The sequence below is a fragment of the Vanessa tameamea genome, chromosome 25 (genome assembly GCF_037043105.1).
Source record: "Vanessa tameamea isolate UH-Manoa-2023 chromosome 25, ilVanTame1 primary haplotype, whole genome shotgun sequence".
In the NCBI taxonomy this organism is placed as follows: domain Eukaryota; kingdom Metazoa; phylum Arthropoda; class Insecta; order Lepidoptera; family Nymphalidae; genus Vanessa; species Vanessa tameamea.
The window spans coordinates 3,718,769-3,743,190 of NC_087333.1; the positions used below are offsets into that span (position 1 = coordinate 3,718,769).

Consider the following 24,422-nt stretch of genomic DNA (forward strand, 5'->3'; position numbering starts at 1 on the left):
GACGAATGATACTCACTAGAGATAATAAAACAAGTAGACCGTAAGATGTAGCGTACGACCGGATTGATTGCTTAGCTAACTACTGTTTCTATTATTATTAATTGTTATTTTAAAAAATATCATTCACTCACTCTTTTTTAAACTGAACAAAGTCGGCACAGGCCACAGATTTAGAGTACACACAAGCTAGATACGTATTCGATGCATGTTCACAACATAGCATGAAAACCGAACGTGTTATCATTTTTTATTCGTGTACTTCGAATTGAACGTGTATTCATTTAAAATGACTGGCTGAACCTGACGCTTTACCCGCGCGAAATTTATAAAAAACAAACTTCCAACCCCTTTTTACCTGCCAAATTTCAAGTTTGCAGGTATTATAATTTCTGAGATTTCGTGATTAATCAGTGAGTGGTATTTCGCTTCTATATATATATATATAAATTTCAAAATTAATTACATCTATGTGATCAAATTACTAACCCATGGTAGGTTCTCCATGGACTCTATTTACTACCCTAGAAGAGTCTTACAGTTTTTAATGGCACAATAACACAAACTAGAATAATAGCGCGTCAATTTGTGCATAGCACAGACTTCGGGCACGCTTGGTCGGACATGTTGTGATATCTAAATCTGTGGTACAAGTAATTAGTCGCATATTTTTTTTATAAATGGCGTAGATATTCATATGTACTACTAAAAATAAAATAGAAGATATATTGCTGTCCATAACTTGTATTCATACACAGGGTCCGATGTGAAACACACATCGATATTAAATTCGATATCGTATGATACATAATAAGTACCCTTGTGATAGTATACGGTACTATTCGATACTCGCATAGTAATTATCATAACGAAATCAAAGACATGTAGATGATTGATAAACTCATCTATCGGACAGTCTATTCGATACGCACTCGATATTTCTTGCCCATTAGTTTCCAATCTGTCGATTCATCCGATTTAGTTTTCCATTGATTCCAAATTCAAAATCATTGTTTGACTCGTTAGCTGCGCGTGATTCTCGTTTCTTTTGTCCATGGTTAAGCGAACGTGTGAAAATATTGTTGAATAAAACTGACCGAAGAGTTTTGATAAGGTTTCGTGGGATTATTTGCAAACATAAATGGAAATCATTGGTTTTGGTAGAATTTTTTTATTGATTCGTTTGTATTATAATGTATCGTTTATTTTTATAAAAATAATAAATACCAAAAAGTTTTGTCTTTGGAATACGTTGTGGCATGTAATATGTTGAATGTTTTTTTTTTCAAATTTAAAAATATATTATACACTTCAAACATATATATAATTCAAATATACTTCTTTTATATACTATATTTTATAAACTTCAATGCAAAAGTAGAAATGCACAAACACTTTTGTTTAAGACAACTATTATACAAATTTGTTATGAATTTAAAATCTTTACAATAACGCAATCGCAATTACTACTACTACTATTTTAAACATAATTATGTTCCGTATTTAATCATTATATATAATATAACATTTATACTAAAATATAAAACATTATTTCAAATAATCGAACCTTGCTCAAACATCAAATTTCATTCCCTGTATCGAAGAATTTATCCGCATTCCGTTAAAAGGGGAATTCAAAACCAGACGTTGGTTTATCAAATTGAGCCTATTATGTTGTATAATCCCGCCCACCATTAATAGGGAACAGTTGAAAATTTTTTAATGACCATTCTTTGGCCGTCACCAGTCTTTATTTATTAAATAATTAATACAATTTACAAGAAAAGGTGATATATTATTTTATCTGTTTCAATTTTTTAAAAGGGTAACACCATTTGTCATATAAAAATTTTTACATGTTACACGTAGCTTACCCTCCAATTGTTGATTTCCTAAAGAATTCACGCAGACAATTTTAATTTCAAACACAGAAATACATCAATAATACATACATTGCAATATTTACCTTCGCTTTCGTATTATATTACGATAAAAAAAAATTGACACAATGAAAGCCATTAAACATATATTCGAATCGAATTATACTTAATTCTGACTTAAAGATCGATACAAGGATATTAACCAAACACAATTTGTATTATTGCAGTAAGCTCGTAATCAGGATAGGATTCAATTTAAATGTGATTGTGATTGCGAATATGTTTGACAATTAACCTACATTAACAGCTTTAGGTGACGTGCATACTCACACAGATTTAATCATAATTACGCAATAATCTGGTAATTGTACGAGTAATAAAAAAATATGAAAGATTCTCACTTTTTAAAGTACTGGCTTTTAAGACATTTTTTATTAAAACAGGTGTATTTTTCCGACATTTTCAACTATTATGATTTGGCTGTTAATGATCGCGGGTTCAATGACATTGCAATAAATCTATATAATATTAGTGTTTTGCCTAATCAAGACCTCAGGTCGCCCGCTCGTCTTCTTATCTGTCTAACTTGTTTAATCATCAAAAAGTACGTATGTAATATAAAAACCATTTACACCAAACATTACAATGAAAAATAATTAACTTTAATTCTTCTTCTAAATAAATTGAGTAATTCAAACGTTTACATATAATACTATCTTATGACAGTGATATGCAAAAATAGTTACATTAAACTAACTGTTCTATTAACCCGATAAAACCGGTTAATTAAAAAAAAACTATCAACTTTTTTCGATCAATCAACCTAACAAGCCAGCGCATTCGGCTTACAATTCAAATTCTGAACGCCATCGTTTATAAAAACAATTTCATTAACGAGCTTTTATTTTTTAAAGGTTAATACTTAATACTGGTAGCGCGTTACGAACGCTAAGAAATACCAATTTTATTAATGCGGCTTTATAATATTATGCCGTAGTAATTTGAGCTTTAAAATTGAAGAGACAAAATTGTGTGTTCCAATTTTAAAAGTAATAACAAAATTTTAAGTAACTTTCTATGCGTCAATCACGAACTACTAGTTTGACGGTAATCGATAGTTATCTGTAGCTCGATCTAGCGGCTAGTAGCTGAACTTCAAACACGCGACCTGTCAATATTTGACATTTACTTTTTTCTGCCTTTCGCTTGACGTTGATTTCAAACGATAAATAAAACAAAACTAAAAGGAAAATAATTGTATAAAAAGATTTCATTATTCAAGTACAGTTTTATCATTGTGTTTTTAAATCAACCATTATGATAAATATGGTTTCTACGCTCATTAAGCGTTAACCAGTTGTCCAAATATTAAAGCGGCACTCAATTTTTTTACCGCTTTTAATTGACAGATCTGTTCATATTTCGTTATGGCAACAATACTATATTATTTTTCGACTGACCGCTCAAAAGTAATAGAATAATAGATGCAAATTAATTTTATTATTATGATAACCTTCGCTTGAAGTTATCGTATCTTTTTAATAGAAGCATGTTTCATTTTTGTATTTCATTATTATGTACTCTATTATGTGATGGCATATTTATCTTAAATATAAATAAAAATAAATAAATAGTGTCCTCTTGCGCCTATTTTGGCTACGGCGGCAGTCTGCTACGGCCAGTCAGTCAGAACGCCTGAAACTGCTTTTCGAAACAAAAGTGTAAACACTGCTTAATTAAAACCATACTGCTTGACATTATTCGAATGATCTTTAATCTCTAAACCATTTACCATGTACTAATCCGACTGAAGACCAAAAGAGCTATTCTGTAAAAACAAACTCAAAACTCCGATCAGACGATCGTTGATAGCGTAACAAAGTTTTCACGAATGAGTTTCGAAGTGAAATCTTACATTAAAATTAATATAAATATATATTTTGACTATAAACTATTACTTAGTGTATGTTTATTTAAAATTATCATCTAACTTGTATTTTTTGTTTTCGTTTCAGAGCAAAGAGCAAAAATGGCGGTCGATTACTACGTGAGAAGTTAGAAAAAATCGGTCTTAACCTGCCAGCAGGGAGACGGAAAGCTGCAAATGTCACTTTACTGACCTCGTTAGTGGAAGGTGAGGCTCGAACGCAGATTACAGGAAATTCTTACTCTTTTATGGACACACCCACATTTCATTCGCTAATACTTCTGAAATCTGAGCTGCTTATTACCAAACCGATGGTAATATTTTTACAATCCGTATGCAAGTGTGGGTTATACTTGCACATGGATTGTAATTGTTTAAAGCCATAAATGGATAATCTAATTAATTCACAATAGATATCAATTGATTTTAATATTCAAACTCTCGTTTACTTTTATATATTTTGATTGAATTCATAATAAAATTGAATAGACATATTTAAAATAATTATGTAAATTCATGGACTATTAGAAAACAGGTACATTATTGCACTTTACTTGGTTGTAAGGGTTTGCAAGCCCGTTTGGGTTCGTGCCACCTACTCATAAGATATTCAACGTCCTAACAGCAATACTTGGTATTGTTATATGTATATAGGCACAAGGGACATAACGTCATAGCTCCCAAAGTTGGTGACGCATTGGCGATGTGGGGAATCATTAATATCTCCTGCGGCACCAGTATCCATGGGTGGTGACAATAATTACCATCGGGTGGTCTATTTACCTATTATAAAAAAAAAATCATCCTTAATGTTGTTGACAGCGGAGGCAGTGCATTTAGCTCGCGATTTCGGCTACGTGTGCGAGACGGAATTCCCAGCGCGCGCTCTCGCCGAGTACCTCGCGCGGCAGTACGCCGAACACGACGCGAGACGCCGGAGGGACTTGCTTCAGGCAACCAAGCAGGTGAGAAACCATCTTACATTCGTTGGGTTGCCTTTTAATGTACAAGCCATATTTATAATCTCTATTATACAATATTGTCCAATCACAGGAGGAATGTAGAAAAACTACGTTGCTTACGTAGACATAGAATTGTCATGATATAATTGTTGAAGCGGTAGGTACGCTTGCCAGACACAACCCCCACATTACACGCAGGCGAAGTCGCGGATGGAAAGTAGTCATCGAATAAATTCCCTCTATTTCCAGGTGGTGAAAGAGGTGATGGACCTTTTGAACCAGGACCGGTCTCCGCTGTGCAACACGCGGCCGCCTCACCTGCTGGAGCCCGCTATCCAGCGACACCTAACGCATTTCTCGCTCATCTCGCACGGGTTCGGTGGTCCAGCCATTGTCGCTGCCCTCACCGCTATACAGGTAACATAACGCTAATTATTCATATATATAAATTTAAATACATCATGACAACTAAAATTTAGAGAATGCTTTATATTTCTTTTACTGTCTTTTTCTGTTGGCAGACGTTGCTTATGACCATTAACCAGTAAATGGTCTATATCTATAAGCATTCTGCCTTCAAGCTATTCGTTAACAAACAATATTATTAGACCAGTGATTTTTTTTTAATTGGATCATTACACATAGTAGGACTTTGTGCGTGCCCGTCTGGGTAGGTACCACCAATTCATTAGATATTCTACCGCCAAACAGCAGTACTCAGTATTGTTGTGTTCCGATTTAAAGGGTGAGTGAGCCAGTGTAACTACAGGCACAAGGGACGTAACATCTTGGTTCCCAAGGTTGGTGGCGCATTGGTGATGTAAGGAATGGTTAATATTTCTTACAACGCCATGGTGTATAGGCGGTGGGGACCACTTACCATCAGGTGGCCCATTTGCTCGTCGGGCTACCGATATCATAAAAAAAAAGAATTAAACGCAGATACTAATCAAATATATATTTGTTTCAGAATTTCCTAAACGAATCTCTAAAACATTTAGACAAGTTATATCCTCAAAGTGGAATGGTATCATCAACGATGGACAAAACAAAAATGGATCCAGATATCAAAAAGTAACACACGCACTACCTCGGCGTCCCGAATACGTGGAAAACGCGCACGTTACGAAAAATAATAAACATAAACTTGTAAATTTTTCGTAATGGTAACATTTGATATATTAGACTAGGTTCTTCACAATGTCGGTTTCTAATTCGATATGATGTTATTAAAAAAAAAAGTCATTGGCATTTTATAAAATCGACGTAAACTTTAAAATGTCTGTTTTTATTTGTATTGCTCTTTCGTTTTTAATTAAATTATTATATAAAATATATAATGCCAATATAGTATAAGCATCGCAAAGCATTCCAAATTCGTTTTGTGTCATCAGTATATTATGACAGATTAATTTTATTGCCATAAAAAAATTAAATTCAATTAATGACTTAATACAAAGGACAAACAAATACAAGAACAATAAAATCCTTCATGATAACCAAAAGTCCACATCGTAATACTATTATTATTTTCAACAATAATTTACTTAATATAATTACAATAAAGTCTTGTGCATTTTTGTTTGTCTTAAAACAAAATGTTTTCGAAATTTAAAAAAAAACGTCAATCAACTATATTGGTACAAAACCAAACAGTGAAATCGTTAATTTTATGATGAACCGAACCGCATTAAAATAAAGTGCAATTATGAAATACTCAAGTTTGTGAGAATTTTGTAAATATAGGATTATATATAGATAAATTAAGCATTTACTTGCCGCGTGAGATGTAGTTCATTTTCTATTTAAAGACCAATAGTAACAGAGGACGCACATTGTTCAATATTATCGGCCAATAATTTAATCTCCATCATTAATGTGGCACGGCAAAGTAATAAATGGATAGTATCGATAACTTCATTCATATCGATTTATTCATCAATAGCCTTACCAATCAGTAGCTTAGTATTGCGATAATATTTACAAATTAAACTATTGATTGCTCTCTTGCTGCTGGAATTATGAAACTTGCACTATTTTTGCTTTCTTTAGTTCATTGAACGTAAAGTTTTTTGAGCACCTTGTAATCCAGCCTTAAATGTAAATGTAACACACTGATGACTAAACTAATGGCCGATAATAAATTGTCAAATAATATTGCCAGTTTTTATTTCTGAAATAGTATTTTTATTAAGTAAAAGTACATAGAAAAAAGTCAGTGATCCACCGCAATAAAATCACATATCAAATGAAATTTGTATATAGTTAATGTAGAATTTGAATTTCACACTCAGTCTTAAATTAATTTTAACATGAAACCTCTTTAGTTAATATTTTTATATTAGTAATAGTGTTGCTAGTGATTCATTGTGAAAGTGTGCCAATTAGATTTTAAAGTTGGATTAACCGTATACCGACGGTTAAGTATTTAAATATCTTTTTAATTAATTATTATAAATTTACATTTAAACAATTAAAATGTTTTAAATTATAATCTTTTACAGATATATCGCACAATATCTATATTAGACAGGGTTTGTTTTGTTTTGGAACCACATTGTTTTGGCTACAATTTAAAAACTAACGTTAAATTAAAAACGACATTCGTCCTATATATGATTTGTATTTAAGCAAGGTTTTTTTTAAAGTGTACGTAGGTAGGCCAAAATGGAAAGTATTTGTTATCTCGGGGCAATTTTGTAAATTGATCAAAGTCGAAACCAAGACTGCTTCTAGTATTTTTCGCCCTATGTTTTCAGCTGCAGGCTGCTCTGCATGGTTTTATATACCTTCCCCCCCGTGGGCCGAAGTAGATGTTAAATAGCCTTTCATCAAGAATATTAAAATCAAGGTTTTTTTATTATTGCTGATAGTTCCAGAAATTAACACGTTCTAACTCAAAACTCCCCAGCTTTTTTATATAATACATAAATAACTTTATCCAATGGCCTACCACGTGCATTTAAAAATTCGACCTGTATTAAAATAACAGATACTATCAATGAAGAAAACTTATTAAAATGATTTCGACCGTGAAATGAATTTGATTTTATATTTTTTTATATATTATCGATTATGTATTCTTGACGAGCACAGATCTAAAAATATAAGGATAATATTATATAATACCGTAGTATCAAAATCCATAAGTAACATGGAAAAAAAAAGAATAATTATTTAAATATGCCTTTTTAATGAATGAACGGTGTGCCAAGTAAAACAAATGAAATTAAAATAAAAAGAGATTTCGCTTTTTACTTTCGTTATTTTTTTCAGATGTCCCTTTTTATTATTATTGTAAATATGTATGTTACTGAAGATTATTAAAATAAAATATTTAAAAATTGAATTTGTTCTTAATTTATTCTTTATCTTACTTGACTTAAAATGTAGTATGTAAAAGTAAAATATATTAACCCTTTAACTGCCAACAACGAAATATGAATGAACGCAATGAACCAGAAAATGTCAAAACTTTCAATTTCTTGAATAAACAGACACATGAGATTTTGAATCAGATTGTCACTTGTGACAAAAGATCCTGTATGACTAGTCATTATTTAGACCTCATTGTTTTCATTCTATAGTAGATATATCAATTAACTTACATTGATGTAGAAAAAGTACATAAAAAATAATCTAAAAATAAAAATATACTTTATTCAAGAAGGTTTTTACAAGCATTTCTGCAACGTCATTTATCAAATTATATTAAGTGAAGGTACCACTGGTTCGAAATAAGCCGAGTAGAACCGGCAAGAAACTCAGTAGTTACTCTTTTTCAACATTTAAAAATACAAAGTCATGTTAGTAAAAACAATTACATATGTATGTATATATAGTACATCCTGCCTAGAAGTTACGAAGTATTTGCTCCACGCTTTTTTATCACCTATATAATCTTGTATTGAATAATATGCCTTCTTTACCAATGTATTTTTTTATAAATGATCTGAATTTATGAAACGGTAAAGTTAAAAATATCTGCGGAATTTTATTATAGAAACGGATACTTTCCCAGGCGAAGGATTTATTGACTTTGCGGAGTCGGAAACTTGGCGTTATAAGCTTATCAATACGACTCTTGCACATACAACGATCATCACTGATTCTATCAAAGTGATCAATGCTACTGTGAATAAACATAATATTGTTGTAAATATATTGTGTAGCAACAGTGAGTATTCCTACTTTGTTAAAAACATCCCTAAGATAGTCTCTAGTTCCAAGATTATAAATAGACTGGACTGTTCTCTTTTGTAAAATAAAAACAGATTCAATATCGTATTCAGCGTAATATAATATTCAGCGTTACCCATAAGTAATATGTCATATGACATAATACTATGAAAATAAGCAAAATATACTAGACGAGCGGTATCAATATCAGTTAGTTGTCTAACTTTTCTAACCGCGAATGCTGCGGAGCTGAGTCTTCCTGTCAGGGACGATAATTGAGGACTCCACTGACGTTTGGAATCCAATGCTATTCCTAAAAACACCCTAGTATCTGCTACATCAAGACAGCCACCGTTTAAAGATATATTATAATTTTGCTTTCTAACATTTGGTAGGATAAAAACATTTTGTTTTTTTTTTTTTTTATGTCATAGGTGGCAAACGAACAGGAGGCTCACCTGATGGAAAGTGGCTACCACCGCCCATGGACATCTGCAACACCGGGGGGCTTGCAGGTGCGTTGCCGACCTTTCAGGAAAGAGTACGCTCTTTTCTTGAAGGTTCCCAAGTCGTATCGGTTCGGAAAAACCGTCGGCGAAAGCTGGTTCCACAGAGTGGTTGTGCGAGGCAGAAAATGTCTTAAAAATCGCGCTGCTGTGGATTTTCGGACATCTAGGTGGTGCGGGTGATATTTGGAATTTTGACGAGATGTCCGAAGGTGAAATTCAGCAGCCGGGATTAATCCGAACAATTCCTCGGAACATTCCCCGTGATAAATTCTGTAGAAGATGCAGAGCAATCCAACATAAGCCAAAGGATCAAGCAGATCGGAAAGGGCTTGATCGTCGATAATTCGAGCCGCTCTACGTTGGATACGGTCAAATGGAAGGAGCTGGTACTGGGGAGCACCCGCCCAGAGGTAAGAGCAGTATTCCATGTGAGGCCGAATTTGCGCCTTGTATAGTCTTAGACGATGGGCCGACGTGAAATACTGTCTTGCCTTGCTGAGCACACCGAGCCTTTTTTGATGCCAATTTGGCTTTGCCTTCCAATTGACCGCGGAACTGAACGAGGCTCGAAACATCGACGCCAAGTATTCCGATACTAGCTGTGGCGGCTAACAGAATGTTTGAATGAATTTTTTTGAGCATTCAAAGATAAATTATTTACTGTCAACCAATCGTGTATCTGGGATAATGCACTGTTCATATCGTCATAGTCAGTTTTTTTTCTTGTCGACCTTAAAAATCAGTGAAGTATCGTCAAACAACACTATATCACAAATACCTTTAACATAGAAAGGAAGATCATTTATATATACTAGAAATAGAAAGGAACCCAAAATTGATCCCTGTGGAACACCTATTTTTATGAGCAACTAATTCGATTTTTTGAATATTTTTTTTTTAACTTTATATACATAAGTCCATTTAAATCCGAACTGGCAACACCATTCTCCTAGAAAATGACATTCGGTAAGGCGATTAGATTTGATAGATGACTTCGTGTCTTCTCCATCCTACGTGACATTGGCGAAATAATCTGTGCCCTGTGGCACAACTAAAAGCCATTAAACTAAGAATTGAATTGAATTGATAGATGACATTGACACCAAAAAATATTGATACAATTAGAATTAACTATGGAAAAGGCGGGAAAAAATGGATTTCAAGACAAACTAGTTATCATTTTTTATTGAAACGAAAATACATAGAAAATAATAAATATGGATGCTTTGAAAGTCATCAAATTTCATCATCCGTTAGTTGACAACTTAAACATAGTGTACAATGTGTCCAGCCGGTCAATAGTGTTTTGGAATAAATATCAAATATTTTTATTCGATGAGCTGAAATATGAAAGCTTGGATAACGATTGCCAGTGGATACATTTTACTGAATTTAGTACGGCTCAAGTAATATTATCGGTTAACTATCTAATTTGCTTAGATAACAATGGTTTTATTTACATATCTCCACTAAAATTTAAACAGTCCGCTCAAAAAAGAATTAAGAGTAGTTTTCAGCTACGTGAACAGGGAATTTTATGTATTGAATACAACGAAAATAACAATGTTACATTCAGTATACAAAAAGAAGCAACAAAATTATACTTTTGTGTCCATAAAATAAGTTCAGTGTTTCCTTTGGAAAAGAAAATTCAAATTTCTAATGAAAACATACAATGTGCAAGTAATGTTATTTGTGGAAAGATGATTTTTAGCTCTCGCGCATTAAGTGAAACAGAATTTATTGACATTAAAGATTTATTCCAGCTAAAAGACGTTCAATGGACGAATCAACTGTTAGTGATCGTAAGTTTTGATAATTTAACATTGTGTGCTTTTCTAATATGTTTGAAATCGACTCAAGAAATTGTATCGCCAGTAAAGTTACTTACTTATCCATCTCAAATCAACAATATAAGTTTTATTTACGAAAACCATTTGAATATTATTATAAGTTTAGCATCCGGTACACTGATAAAACAACCACTTTCTAGTGAATATAAATTACGTTCTAATATTATACATTTAAATACTGCTATAAATAAATGTCTAGCTATTAATAGCACTATGATATACACCGATGGAATTTCTATGTGGAAATCTGAAAACACATATTCTGAAACTAGTATAACATTTAGAGAATTTGTTGTAAGACATGTCAAAGATTTTATTAAGGTTGCAGATCAAATTGTCTGTGTAACATATTCAAAATTGATTTATTTAATACCACTCGAAGAGGAAGCATGCTATTTAAACAATCCTACAACAGATGGCGATTATTGTTCAGCGAGTGATCTCTTAAATAATTGTGATTATTTGGACAAAATTATGGAAGAAATAAAAAAAAATGATCAAATAATTAAAAGTATCAAGAAAGAAGAAAATTATCTTATGACACTAGCTTTATCTAATAGAAAAGACATAATGAATGAAGTAATTCATTATAATGTTACAATATTAGATAATTATGAAGATATACTGAATGAAGATATTCCATTCACAATGACGAATAATATTAAGGAATATTTTCATACTGATAATTTATATTTCCTCATAAAAATCACAACAACTTGTCACTTGCAACAAAAATTTAGTGATATCCTGTCCAACCTTTTTGGTAATTTAAAGATACATATAACATTGCTGTCTGAGAGCAAAGTATTAAAAACAACCAGTATAACAGTTCAAGAACAGTTGAAAACCATGAACATTGTCATACCGTTAAATACACAAATGTTGAACTTAACAAAAGTTACTTTACACATTCAGTTGGTTACCTATATACCATGTGCTCTAAATGAAAAAGACACTCTGTGGACAAACTTACATTCTGTTAAAATTGTTTTAAATCCAGAAAACTTTATTAAAACTAATAATTCAAGACATAACATAAAATTTATTAAGGAACCAAAAAAATCCATCTTAGATTTAATTTATGAAACAACTTACAAACACTATGGGAAATTATTTAAAATTAACCGAGTTTCAAATACAAGAACAGCATTTAAATGGTCATTTTATGTCAAATTACCAAATAACTATCAGGACTCATTGAAAAATAGAAATTTCTTTTTTGAAAAATTTTATATTAGCAAAGCAAAATATTTATTGAATGAATTATCATCAGAGGAATTCCTGAAATCACGGAGTAATCTTTGCTTTATAATAGACAATGAAAGAGTGGAACTAGAGATTTTAAATGATGGTATTTTTGATCCCATATTAAAGGTGACCTCACAGAATGCTCAAGTTGCTTTTGGGATCAGAAATTTTTTGGCTGGTCTCGCTCACAACGGTTTCAGGAATTACGAATACGAATTTGCTAGCAATACATTATATGATTCTCTTGAGGTAATCATATTTTTATTTATAAAAAACTTTGTGATTGTGATTTTGCTGCGAGAATTACAGATACTTAAATAAAAAAGTTCTTTACATGGTATCCTTACTAGTGTCCGATATGTTCTGTTAATATGCAGCGAGTATAGAAACCATGGATAGGATTGTAATTTGAATGAGAGTAGTACTAAATAACCATTACCAGCCAAAGAACTTACTAGTCGCTTTCCAAGAGCTTTAAATTCTATATTGCTATTTAGCAGCAGCGTTCATATTTCACCTTTTAAAATTACGACTTATTTCCATGAACAAATCATGATTCATGAAAATATCACTAATATCATCTGCCAAGTGTAAGCCTCCCAGGACCTTTTAAAGGTGCGAATAGTAGAGCTGTGTTTATAATCCGCAAATAATGAAAACGCCATAAGATATTTCACTGTAGACGAAAATAATTTCTTGAAATTGAATATTTTTTTTTAAAAAGGCCTGACATGCTGCTATACCTTTTATATCAGCTTTATTTGAAAATAGATAATTATGAAATATCATAAAAATCACTATTATTTTTACCCTTTTTTTACAAACCTCGATGGCAGAATCATAGTGCATTATCAGATTATTTTATTTTTAATAAAATTTCATTGACGTTTATTTTATTTATATATATGTTGTATTGAAATTAAGTCTAATAAGATATTTCTATTTCAGAATATGGAAAGGAAAATTAAAGCGTGCTTGTTGAAAAAAAATTCAAATGAAGAATTCATCAATATTTTTGATCAATACCAAAGGAATATAATTGGGGCTTTAGTTATATAAGATATTCTTTATAAATCTAGTCACATTGTCCATTACTGTAGGTGTATTATAAATGTTTTGCCTTTTATGTGATTACACTGTTTTTTTAACTACAGATTTTTGCCTTTTAATTATTTCCTGTTTCTATTCTGGTGACTAGCTTTTGTTAAATAATATTCAACAAAACATAAGTAAGTCAGTTTTGTTACGAGAAATTAGCCGATCTCTGTTGAAAATTAACTCAAATGGATATTTTTATTGATGTTTATTAAAGAAAAGCTTTATTTTGACACAAGTATTAAATAGAACTGTTTATCATGTACAACATTTACATTAAAAGCCAAAATTATAAAGTTACCAATTCAAGATTAGTCATCATATTAAAATTTTAAGTTTTTAATACTAGTGAGAATAGAATGACAATAATTATTATAGACTGATAATATAGTATTTAATACAATTGTAGTTTCATTTCAGCTTTAGCATTTAGCTAGATTTCTTGATCAACTTAGTACTTAAAACATGAAAATGTAACTCCCTTCCATAACTATATAATTCCCACTTTGCTTGAAACCATATCAGGATTGGGTAGGATACCGAATGATGATAAATAAAAAAGGAGATTAATTTTAAAATTATAATCTATTTATTTAGACCATTCTCCTGAGGAGCTCGTTGATCTTGTCCTCACGGTTACCGAAGTCACCGCCGTCGACATAGTGGATGGTCTTCTTGCGCCAGCCTCCGGTCGGATTGTTCAGCTTGAATGGCCATAAGAAATTGCTTGCATACTGAAACAATTAATTCGTTTTATGTACATGACTTTGCAAATCGCACATTTCAGAACAATTTTTTATTTTTTTATATTTGAATAATTGTGAAGAGGAAAAGGTGTTTCGTCCTAATGGTACATTAACTTAATATCATTTAAAGTATATAGTATATATTTAGGTGTTTAAAATTAGTTACGCAGTCATAATAAAATACTAACCAAGACTACTATAGAATTTTTTAAATTACAGTGTGTACTTAATATTTACAAGTTGTAAGAAAAAACATACCTTGAACTTATCACCGACAGTGAAGATTTCGTGGATGAGGTCCTCCACACAGATGATGTTGCTCTTGCTAAGTTTCTCTTCAATGACCTTGTTGGAAGTGATGGGTACACGTTGTCCCTTCACTTTAGCGAAACCACGCTTGTAGATCAGCTGCAAATAAAAATTACTGAATTAAAATTCCCAAAGTTAATTGATTTTTTTAAGCGTAACTTAGCAGTTCACTTTTATTATGAATGTACAATTTTGTTTTTTAAATTATTTCCTGGTAAGGTGCAAAGTCTTTACCTCACGAACACTCTTCAGGTTGGGGTATCCCCAAGTGATGTAGGGCTCAGCAATACGCATCATGTTGACTGTGGCCTTGTTCAGCTTGATGAAGACACCGTTGTTAATTTGACGCAATCTGAACAGCTTGAGGACTTTGCGTACCTAAAATATAATTTTTTTTATTAGATTACATTTCTGGAAAACCATTTTTTTAACAGACAAAAAATTGAATTAAAAATGCAAATTGTTATGTTGAGACTCCAAATAGTATCCAACCAAATATGTCTAAAATGGGATTATCTATACAATACAAAACTTTTCTGTCTCCTTTGCCTCATATTAACAAATCAGGTAGTTGTTGGTTGTGATTGTTTTTGTTTACATACATAGACTGTCTGAACCTGATAGTAACCGGTCAGTGGTCATAGTACCCTAGTCATCGCTCCAGGGATTTGAGACTAAGAAATACTATTTGATTTATCCTCCCTCCCACCCAGGGTAGAACTAAGTTATATTCCTTCTGCCTGCAGTTACTCTGGATCACTCAGCCTTCAAACAGGACCACAACAATACTTAGTATTGACAGCATGCAGGAAGCCCTTTAACTAAGTGTATATGAAAACATCATATACTTCTATATTCATTTATTACAAAAAAATAATAAATCATATAACATACCTTAGGTGAGACTTGGTTGATACCACGGATACGAATGACGAAAGCAAGCTTAGCTTCACCGGGAACATAGTAGTTGCCTCGGTTGCGTGCCTGTAAAGATTATATAAAATTATATATTTTTCCCCAATATTATGAAAATATATATAGTCAAAGGTTCAATCTTTCAGTTTAGATTTTTTTTAATACTATTGTCTTTGATAATATTTCACCTAATTACAATGAAAAAGTTATTATTTTATTAATAAAAAACATTGTCTGTGACAATAGTTCATTTTGTATAATAAAAATATAAAATGAAATTGAAAATTATCTAAAAACTTTCATAAGTAGCAGGTATTTTAATAATATACATACTTAGGAATATTTCTTCTTTACTGGGATATCTGATAGAAACTGCTTTTTAACAAGAAGACTGCCTATTTGTGAAATTGTTTACTGTCAGCATATATTTATATATTTTTTTCTTTTCCTACACAATAAAGTTATGTTACTACTATATTTTATGGAACAACTATCAAACCTTATTTTTTTTTTCTTTTAAGATCCAACATGTACATATACAAATGTCAAACTATAAATATATAAAAATGGTTACATTACCTGTCTGGCCAGCCTGATCTCATCACGTTCCTTGATGCGGTATTCCTTAACATACTGTTCAGCCCTCTTGAAGATTTCTTTCCTCTTCTTGTGGGCAGCGGAACGCCTTTTGATCGTTACCTAAATATAATAAACTTTTTAATATAAACATGCTAAAGAGAAGTTACTACATTAAACTAGATCAGGTAATTGTTTTAACAGCATCTTAATCAGATGAACTATGCCTTCCAATTTATTATCATCACGGAAATGACTAATTACAAATTTAAAAATATTTGACATTAATACAAATATTATTTATTATTATTAGTAAGATCTTTATTGGAAAGTGATTTGGTAAAACCTATATATAATTTTAGTATAATAACATTTTTTGCATACATGGAACACATATGTAATAATATAAATGGGAATTTAACTCTGTCTGTTGCTCTTTGATGCCCAAACCATTAAACCAAATTAGATTAAATTTGGTATGAACTAAGTTAAATCTACAAGGACATAGACTACTTTTTAATACCTAATACCTTACAACTAACCCCTAAAACGCGAGTGAAGCTGCGAGTGACTAGTGGTTGAATCAAATATTCGAGAAACTATTAGTCTCCTAGGTTTAGCTCAATTGTTTGTTATGACAATATTAACCCATTCCCTATCCTGGGAATACATGTGATTCATGCTTATTGTTGAACTATGTGTGCTATTTGGATAGGGCACCTCTTAATAGAATATCTAAAAACTTCAACAGCTGACAACTGAAGCAAACTTTAATTTATTTAAGTTTTTTTTTTGTAAAAACAAGACAATTATAATAACCTGAATACGACGGGTTCTGAGAGCCTCCCTGCGTTTACGGTGCTTGAGAACTGACTCAGGGACTGCGGGAAGCTTCTTGCTGTCTTCCTTGCCCTTAACTACCTTCTTCTCGGCCGGAGCCTTTTTGTCTGTTGTCGCCACCATTGTGCTGTGATATAAATATCAAAGCATAAGAAACAATGAAAATACGAAAGCTATAATATCATAATTAGATCAAAATACAAATCTGTCTACATTATTAATTTCGAATATACAATTGTACGTATATTATTAATATTTTTTTAAAGCTAAATGAGATTGCCGATAAGGTTAGAAAGAATGTTTTTTTACGAAAACATGTTTCGAAGACAAAACAATGGCCATGTGTGAAAGTCGGAAGTTTATAATCGTTAGATTGATATTTCAATTGCAAACCTTTATGCAGTTAATGTAATATTTATTTACACAATATTTGGTCAAAGCATGCATCAGTTATAGGTTAGAAAATTGTCAATAGTGTTATTAGAAATACATTTAATTTCGAAAATAAGGTGGATATACAAGTTAGTTAGTTATATTTCCTTAAAATAAAAGCTAAATGGGTTATATTAAAGTTTTATTAAAAATAAGTTAGTGATCACTGGCATCGGATATTAACCACTCCTTGGTGTATCACTTTTCACAAAACCCTTCAAGTTTTTTGATATATTGTCACTGTAACTTTATTCCTTGATAATAAATGACCTGATTTACACTAAATTATCAATAAATAATTAAAAAATTAGCAACCTGCGAGGCAAAACTCCACGCGGCACGTGTGTCAAATTATAGAAAGAACGACAGAAACCATAGACTTCCGGTAATCGCCATATTTATTAAATTTTTATGTGGCAACAAAATCTTAAAAATAAACTTAAAAATATTAAATATTAGAAAGTTATCGTTCTAACTTTTTAAAAAATATAAACCATAATTAAATAATAAAAATAAATATTTTCATTAATATGAGTACAATAAATGTAGAAAGAAAAAAATACAATGATAGTATAAAAAAAGTCTTATAACTTGTCGGTTTCTATAACAACAAAAATAAATAGATCGAAGTTGATATGCTAATTTATTAATATCGGTTATAGGCAGTTGAATGAAAGAAATATTTGGGTCTTATTTTTTATAGCAAAACTTAGTAATAAGCTAAACGATGGTAGAAAAAGACTCTCAACTTAGTGCTTTAGATATTGGTGAACTCGATATGTACGTCCAAAGTGTGGAACCTTGGTGTATAGATGCCATTGGAAACCAAGCGTAAGATTTTATATTATGTAAATGACGAAATATAATAATTATATAGTGTAATAAATAACCATAATATATTGTAACGTTAAGGATTAGGGCTATGTTTTTTATTTCATCCTAGGTACTTGAACTATTGGTTTCGTCGGGCTACCAATGATTAATCAGTAAAATTCACAGTTAATACGAGGGAAAGCTAAACAGTAATAATATTAATCGTAATTTTTTTTTTTTTTAATCTTTTTACAAGGAATGAGAACAACATTGCCATGTCTCAATAAATCACCTCAGTGTGCTTAAACTACAAAATAATATGTACAAGTACCAAAAAGAACAACTATTGTTTTAGATGGCTTGACTGGCATATTCGGTTGCAAAAACTGAACCAACAGGCAGTTCTAGAAGCCTCTTCTATGCAAGAAGAAATTACAAAAGAAACCCTTATCTCTTACGGAAAGGTACGATTAAAATAATTGAGTAATTTTACTATAATATTTATATTAAAATTTTTAATTCATGCTTAAAACAGTTTTTAATGATTTTGATTGTATTTAGGTGTATATTTTTACATAATTTCATGACTTTTTTTTTTTATTCTAAAAGTTGCCGATTAAATTATATCTAATTCATATTACACTATCAATATCAGGCCAAAATATCAAATATCGTAAACGATGACGGTGTAAAATTGTTTTGTATTATTGATTATGTATTTTAAGAAACAAATAACACATTTATTTGGCTTATGGAAAGCTTTAGTTGATAATTATGATTAATAATACATACAATTAATTATGAACGTATTATTTCAGCTTCCGGTTTTGGTTCAGGAAGCAATTTGCATTCAAGTGTGGCGTTTAAAAATCTACCCGCAAATAATGAAATTGGAACCCGCACCTACAAATACTTTTGGTGTGTATATGGTGGTAAGTTATGATATTCGACAGTTACGATTACAATTATATTTTACTTTTGGTTTACGTATTTCATGCGATTTGCTAATAACTCATCTATATTGTGTGCTACTAAGAGCTTATGATTAATATATGTATCTTTATTTATAGTATAACACTATTACACTTAACTACTTACTTCCACTTTAATTTTACTTCCCAAATTCCGATAACAGTTTCGCCGACATTCAAAACGCCATTGTTTCGCAAATCCATAGTGAATATCATAGATTAATCAAGCTCTCAACCAATAATATCGCGTCAATTTGCTGTCAAAATAATGTTATTTATTTGGCTTTTTTCCTGTTATGGTTGGAATAGAGTATAGTAGGAAGTATTATTTTGTATATATTTTATATTATCTGTATAATTTGAAAAAGCTGATCAAGGGTTTTTTCGCGGCATTATTATCGGTTCCCCTTGGCACACCAATAGAATTAAAGTTCAAATTTTATGCATGCTCTTGCTCTTTTTCATTGTTCCAGCTATACCACGAGGCAGCGGCTATAGGTCTGCTAGAAACTGTTCTTTTTCATGAAGACGGTGCTCAGTGCGTCAGTGAAGTTGCTATTGACTTAATCCATTACACCGTCGACCAGCTAACGGCTCTTGTCGCTCTAATAAAGTAAGGCGTATTTGGTACTTGTGTTCGTTTGAGTTGCAACGAATATTCGGCTGTTCAGTATTTGGTATTTGATTTGTATTTCGCTAAATATTACAGGTGCTTATAAAAAACAACTATGTACAATGGAAATACCAACTAAAATCATGCATATCTGGAATACCATTATATCACCCAAAACTTTGTTTTAAAGTAGACGTATTTATAATTCGGATGGTTTAAGGTGGATTTATTATAAACGTGAAGTCTGAACTAATCTCACGGTGTACGTTTCGTTCTGAGACATCCCACAATTTTTGTTGTACCTATTCGGATTTTTGGAGATATACGTTTCGTTGCAATCTAATGGATATCTACCCATTTTATTTGCGGGATGAGTTCTAGATCTTCAGTGTCCTATGTTCTAGATAACAAGACTCTTGGGCTTAATATATTTGACGTAAACTTAATTCGTTTTTCTGCAATACTACGTATTTGATTTAAAAAGCGATTTGTTTTCAGTAATGGATATTTAAAACCCTTATCTGCTAAAGAGTTAGACAGTGAGACAGCGGTCGAGGAACTTGAACGTCAGAAAAGAGACTTACAATTCGACATCAGCATGAGATGTATCTCAATTGTTCGGTAAATATAAAGTTACAGTCCGCAGATAATAGTTTCATTTCCTTTTTCTAATAGAAGTCAACTTTTCAGGTATTTGGCAGAGCACATGGAGGTAGCGGGTATAGGCGCATCAATATCTACTAACTTGTACAAGACCTATGATGTTCCTTCTATTCTATGCCATCTCATACAGCTTCAACCCTGGCGGAAAGTTAATGACAAAGGAGATATCCAGATATTTAATTGTATGTAATACGTGGCTTTTCAGTAGAACTATAAAGTATTCTTAAGTGTTTTACAGCTCGGTAGATGCGCCTTATCCTCTTAAAAAGAGGTCTGGAGCTTATTCCACTGTGGGTTGGTTGCATAAACACCACTTTCTTGTCATTTTTGATCTATATGTGTATCTTGACTCACAACCAATATACAAATAATAATAATCATAAACACAAACTAAGGAATCACGCGATCGAGTGTCTTTCCTTTTGAATGCACAGTTTTTCCTATGTGATTAACATGTTTTTTCTGATTGAACTTACTCGGTTTTCTCTTTAATAATGCTCAAAGAAATCGTTTTCTTTAGTTATATTTATTTATTATACTATATCGAGTTTTTATTTAAGTAAATGATATTCTCGTCTCTCTGCACGATTAAAAAAACTTTTGTTCAGTTGGGCGCTGGTCCAAGCCGTCCGCCGAGGATCTCTCTCAACTGCACCGTAGCGAAGCTCAACTTTGGCTTTGTCTTCGCCAATTACTTCTAGAGCCAAGATTGCCTCATCACTACACTATCGACGAGTGTCGTCGCTCTTCCTTCTGTTCGGTAATTTTAAATAATTTACCATTTCTCGTAGTATAGTATTGGCAATTGTAGAGAAAAAAATGATAGTCCAAAAAATCAGAATCGATTGTGGCCTTCACATTTTTAGGCAGTCCATGACTTGATGAGTTTATTAAACTTCAATAACGACATATTCTAAACACATTAAGACAATTTTTTCTTCAAATGTAATCAATAATTTTATCATGATAATGTTAGCTTCAAGCAAAAATCACGGATGCAATGTTAGATCAAGTACCACCGTTGGGCGATTTGAAAATGTTCCTGTGCCGGTTAGCCGTGGGCGATTACTCTAGCCTACATAATCGTACAAATGGCGTCAAGAACCCGGGATGCACGCTTATTGAAGTAGTACCACAGGTTAGTGTATACTCTATTCCAACCATAAAAGGAGAAAAGGTAAATATGTTGTTACATTTGACAGCAAATTGATGTGATATCATTGGTCGAGAGCTTGATTAAAATATGATATTCACTATGGATTTGCGACCAAATGGCGTTTTGAACGACGACGAAACTGTTATCGGAATTTTGGAAGTAATTTTAAAAGTGGAAATAAGTAGTTAAGAGTAATAGTGTTATATTATTTTAGGTTCTTAGATATGAAATTGGTGTTTTATATGGGAAGAATACATATATATTAATTAATCAAAGTATGCACCGTATTTATCTATGAACTTTTGCCATCTCATAGGTATTCTCATATTTATTAAATCACTTTACTAAAAAAACCATGAAGGCGAGAATCAATAAACTCTTTGAAGGCGGTTTGAACTGCCGCATCGGAGTTGAATTTTTTTTCCTTGTCCAAATTTTGAAGTTGTCCAAATTCCGGAAAAATGGTAATCTGTTGGAACAAGGTCCGGGAGTGCGGTGGATGTCGCAGACATTCCAATTGTAGCTCATCTAACTTAGTGGTTGTTTGTTGTGCAGTGTGTGGTCTTGCGTTGTCGACCAATCTCGGTTGTTTAGCAGATTATTCCTTCATGGTTTGCAGTTGCTGACAATAGATATCTGCCGCAATCGTTTGGCCAGATTTTAGAAAGTTTTAGTCAACGACACCGGCATTAATCCACCAAACACTCAAAGTAATTTTTTCTGAGTCAATTTTCGTTTAGGGCAGCATTTGACTGGGTCTTGAGGGTTCAGCCATTGCGGCGAGCGCTTCCAATTATCGTACAGTAGGTACTCACTTTTCATCGCAAGTAATGATTCGATTTAAAATCCCTTCATTATTGAGTCGGTTGAGCAAAGTAATACGGCATTCGACGCGTGTTTGCTAAGTACTGCTCGTTCAATTTTTTTTACTTTCCCGATTTGCTTCAAGTTTATTAATAAAGTTTATCACTTAACGCGAAGCTTGCAGCCATCTCTGAAGTGCTTTGAGATGGATCCGCTTCCACAATAGCCTTTAATTCTTTATTTTCCACTTTGGTCTGCAGCCGTCCAGGGAGTTGGTTCTGAAGGTCAAAATTTCTAGAACAAAAACGTTGAAGCCACCGTGCCTTCAAGCTGTTTCTGCAGCACTGGTGTCACGGTAGAACTCGTTCTCGTTAATATTTCACATATTCTGATATTTCACATTTTCCATTGTGACACATTACATTTTACATAGAGCGACGCTAAAGAAAAAAAAATTGAAAAAAAAAAACCAAATCAATGTCTAAATGAATTTATAAGGAGGAGATAATTTAGATCAAAGTGGTCAGTACGACAAAACGCTAATTTCATGTGTAAGGACCTAATAAATAAAGATACATATATTAATCACAAGCTCTTAGTATTGCACAATATAGCTGAGTAATAAGCAAAACGCATGAAATACGTAAATCTAAGGTTTGTTTGTCTTTATTTCTACTTCCATTAGAATATATGTTTAGGCTATATATAGTCTTCCACGAAAAATAGTAAAGAAACGTTAATTAAACAATATTTTTAAATAATATTACGTTATTTATTATTCGAATAGTTTATTTACGTTTATTTTTTCAGATAAAAAAATCATATTTAAAAGAAGTCCACAAGCGCACCAAGTCGCTAGCTAAAGCACAACTTGAGCATTTCAAAATGGATGGTTCCGAATCTTCTAGAAATATGGCGAAAAAGCTTCTAGAATCTTACACTAGTGACGCTGCACTTGCGATGGATAGTGGTGGGGCAAAGTGCGCTAAATGTGGTGATAAAGCAAGTAAAAAGTGTTCAAGATGCAAAACTGAGTGGTACTGTGGCAGGTGAGACTAGTATATGTTTCAGATTATTATTGTTGGAAATAAATACTGTAGTCTGCAATACAATATACAGTATTGAAGTAATGATGATGATGTTTCACCGATTTTGGCTGCGATGGACATTTACAATAGAGATTAGTTAATTGCGCAGGGCATATGTTTTTGTTAAGAATGCACGTTACCAGTGAATACAATTAGTTATTGTCTATGGAATCATCTCAATATCTATGATATACGTGCTCTTCGAGATATTAGTGTAAACTGTAAGTGTTAACACTCAACTTCCAAACTCCGGAGTCCGGGCTACTAGACAGTTTTTTCCAACGGAAAAACAAATAATTATTTAAATAATATATTGTAAAGCAACATTTTAATGTACTTTTTCTACAATCAGTTTAATCTACGATTATAAATTGTTTTAGTTTCGTGTTTGTAAAATATATTTCTGTTATTTCAGAGAATGTCAAGTTCAACAATGGCCGAAGCATAAGGAAATTTGTGATCAGTTTTCAAGTCTATGCATGTGAAATTAAATTTATTTTCCTAACGACTAATAAACTCTTAATTTAATCTAAATAATGAACTTAAACGGCGACAGATTTAATTTTTTTTTTGTATTTATTACAACAATAGGCTATTTGATTGGTTTTTAATCCATTTTATAATATTTAGTAGAGGTTAAGGAACCCAGTAAAAGTTGTGTTTGTAAATTCTAGTACATATTTGCTGAAAAATATCAAATTAAAAATTCAATATTTAAATAGCGTGCGAAAACGCTACTTTGACAATATGGCGCTGCAATGGGGCGGTGACGTCACTTGCCTGTATTGTAATCTGCGGCACATATGGTAGGCAAACTGGGTTAAGAAGCAAGTGACGTCATCATAA

The 24,422-nt window shown here is 32.0% G+C and overlaps 4 protein-coding genes across 6 annotated transcripts in view; 3 read left to right on the forward strand and 1 right to left on the reverse strand.

Moving 5' to 3' along the window:
- Positions 1 to 5,986, forward strand: part of Tfap-2 (Transcription factor AP-2) — a 70,057-nt gene extending 64,071 nt beyond the window's left edge. For both annotated transcript variants that reach the window (XM_026643585.2, XM_064218971.1), the window contains 4 exons: positions 3,893 to 4,011; positions 4,627 to 4,769; positions 5,016 to 5,183; positions 5,737 to 5,986. In XM_026643585.2, coding sequence (XP_026499370.1) covers positions 3,893 to 4,011; positions 4,627 to 4,769; positions 5,016 to 5,183; positions 5,737 to 5,844 — 538 coding nt within the window. In that variant the 3' untranslated portion in view covers positions 5,845 to 5,986. The remainder of the gene's footprint in view (positions 1 to 3,892; positions 4,012 to 4,626; positions 4,770 to 5,015; positions 5,184 to 5,736) is intronic.
- Positions 5,987 to 10,562: 4,576 nt separating this feature from the next.
- Positions 10,563 to 13,710, forward strand: LOC113403117 (uncharacterized). The gene is made up of 2 exons (XM_026643565.2): positions 10,563 to 12,804; positions 13,504 to 13,710. The coding sequence occupies exons 1-2, from the start codon at positions 10,672 to 10,674 to the stop codon at positions 13,612 to 13,614; spliced, it is 2,244 nt and encodes a 747-aa protein (XP_026499350.2). The 5' UTR covers positions 10,563 to 10,671; the 3' UTR covers positions 13,615 to 13,710.
- Positions 13,711 to 14,216: 506 nt separating this feature from the next.
- LOC113403138 (large ribosomal subunit protein uL30) lies at positions 14,217 to 17,876 on the reverse strand. The gene is made up of 7 exons (XM_026643598.2): positions 17,784 to 17,876; positions 17,016 to 17,163; positions 16,200 to 16,319; positions 15,600 to 15,689; positions 14,940 to 15,083; positions 14,655 to 14,804; positions 14,217 to 14,384 (listed from the first exon to the last, which is right to left on the reverse strand). Exons 2-7 carry the CDS (start codon positions 17,157 to 17,159, stop codon positions 14,244 to 14,246), a joined length of 789 nt encoding a protein of 262 aa, XP_026499383.1. The 5' UTR covers positions 17,160 to 17,163; positions 17,784 to 17,876; the 3' UTR covers positions 14,217 to 14,243.
- Positions 17,877 to 18,180: 304 nt separating this feature from the next.
- On the forward strand, positions 18,181 to 24,144 carry Zmynd10 (Zinc finger MYND-type containing 10). Of its 2 annotated transcripts, XM_026643580.2 has the most exons (10): positions 18,181 to 18,299; positions 18,637 to 18,745; positions 19,100 to 19,213; positions 19,726 to 19,865; positions 20,364 to 20,486; positions 20,556 to 20,710; positions 21,137 to 21,288; positions 21,505 to 21,666; positions 23,299 to 23,537; positions 23,992 to 24,144. In XM_026643580.2, exons 1-10 carry the CDS (start codon positions 18,196 to 18,198, stop codon positions 24,059 to 24,061), a joined length of 1,368 nt encoding a protein of 455 aa, XP_026499365.2. In that variant the 5' UTR covers positions 18,181 to 18,195; the 3' UTR covers positions 24,062 to 24,144. The 2 variants fall into 2 exon arrangements, with proteins under 2 accessions (XP_026499365.2, XP_064074976.1); XM_064218906.1 differs by lacking the exons at positions 18,181 to 18,299; positions 18,637 to 18,745; positions 19,100 to 19,213 and adding an exon at positions 19,308 to 19,457.
- Positions 24,145 to 24,422: the final 278 nt, after the last annotated feature.

What these genes read in the sequence shown, in the direction of transcription:
- LOC113403117 (XM_026643565.2), top strand. Translation starts at nt 10,672, where the DNA reads ATGGATGCTTTGAAAGTCATCAAATTTCATCATCCGTTAGTTGACAAC. An exon ending in CATTATATGATTCTCTTGAG is followed by an intron (nt 12,805 to 13,503) that starts GTAATCATATTT and finishes TTTCTATTTCAG; the next exon opens with AATATGGAAAGGAAAATTAA.
- LOC113403138 (XM_026643598.2), bottom strand. Translation starts at nt 17,159, where the DNA reads ATGGTGGCGACAACAGACAAAAAGGCTCCGGCCGAGAAGAAGGTAGTT. An exon ending in AGATCAGGCTGGCCAGACAG is followed by an intron (nt 15,690 to 16,199) that starts GTAATGTAACCA and finishes TAATCTTTACAG; the next exon opens with GCACGCAACCGAGGCAACTA. An exon ending in ACCTGAAGAGTGTTCGTGAG is followed by an intron (nt 14,805 to 14,939) that starts GTAAAGACTTTG and finishes TTTTATTTGCAG; the next exon opens with CTGATCTACAAGCGTGGTTT.
- Zmynd10 (XM_026643580.2), top strand. Translation starts at nt 18,196, where the DNA reads ATGGTAGAAAAAGACTCTCAACTTAGTGCTTTAGATATTGGTGAACTC. An exon ending in CTTTTGGTGTGTATATGGTG is followed by an intron (nt 19,214 to 19,725) that starts GTAAGTTATGAT and finishes TCATTGTTCCAG; the next exon opens with CTATACCACGAGGCAGCGGC. An exon ending in ACTGAGTGGTACTGTGGCAG is followed by an intron (nt 23,538 to 23,991) that starts GTGAGACTAGTA and finishes CTGTTATTTCAG; the next exon opens with AGAATGTCAAGTTCAACAAT.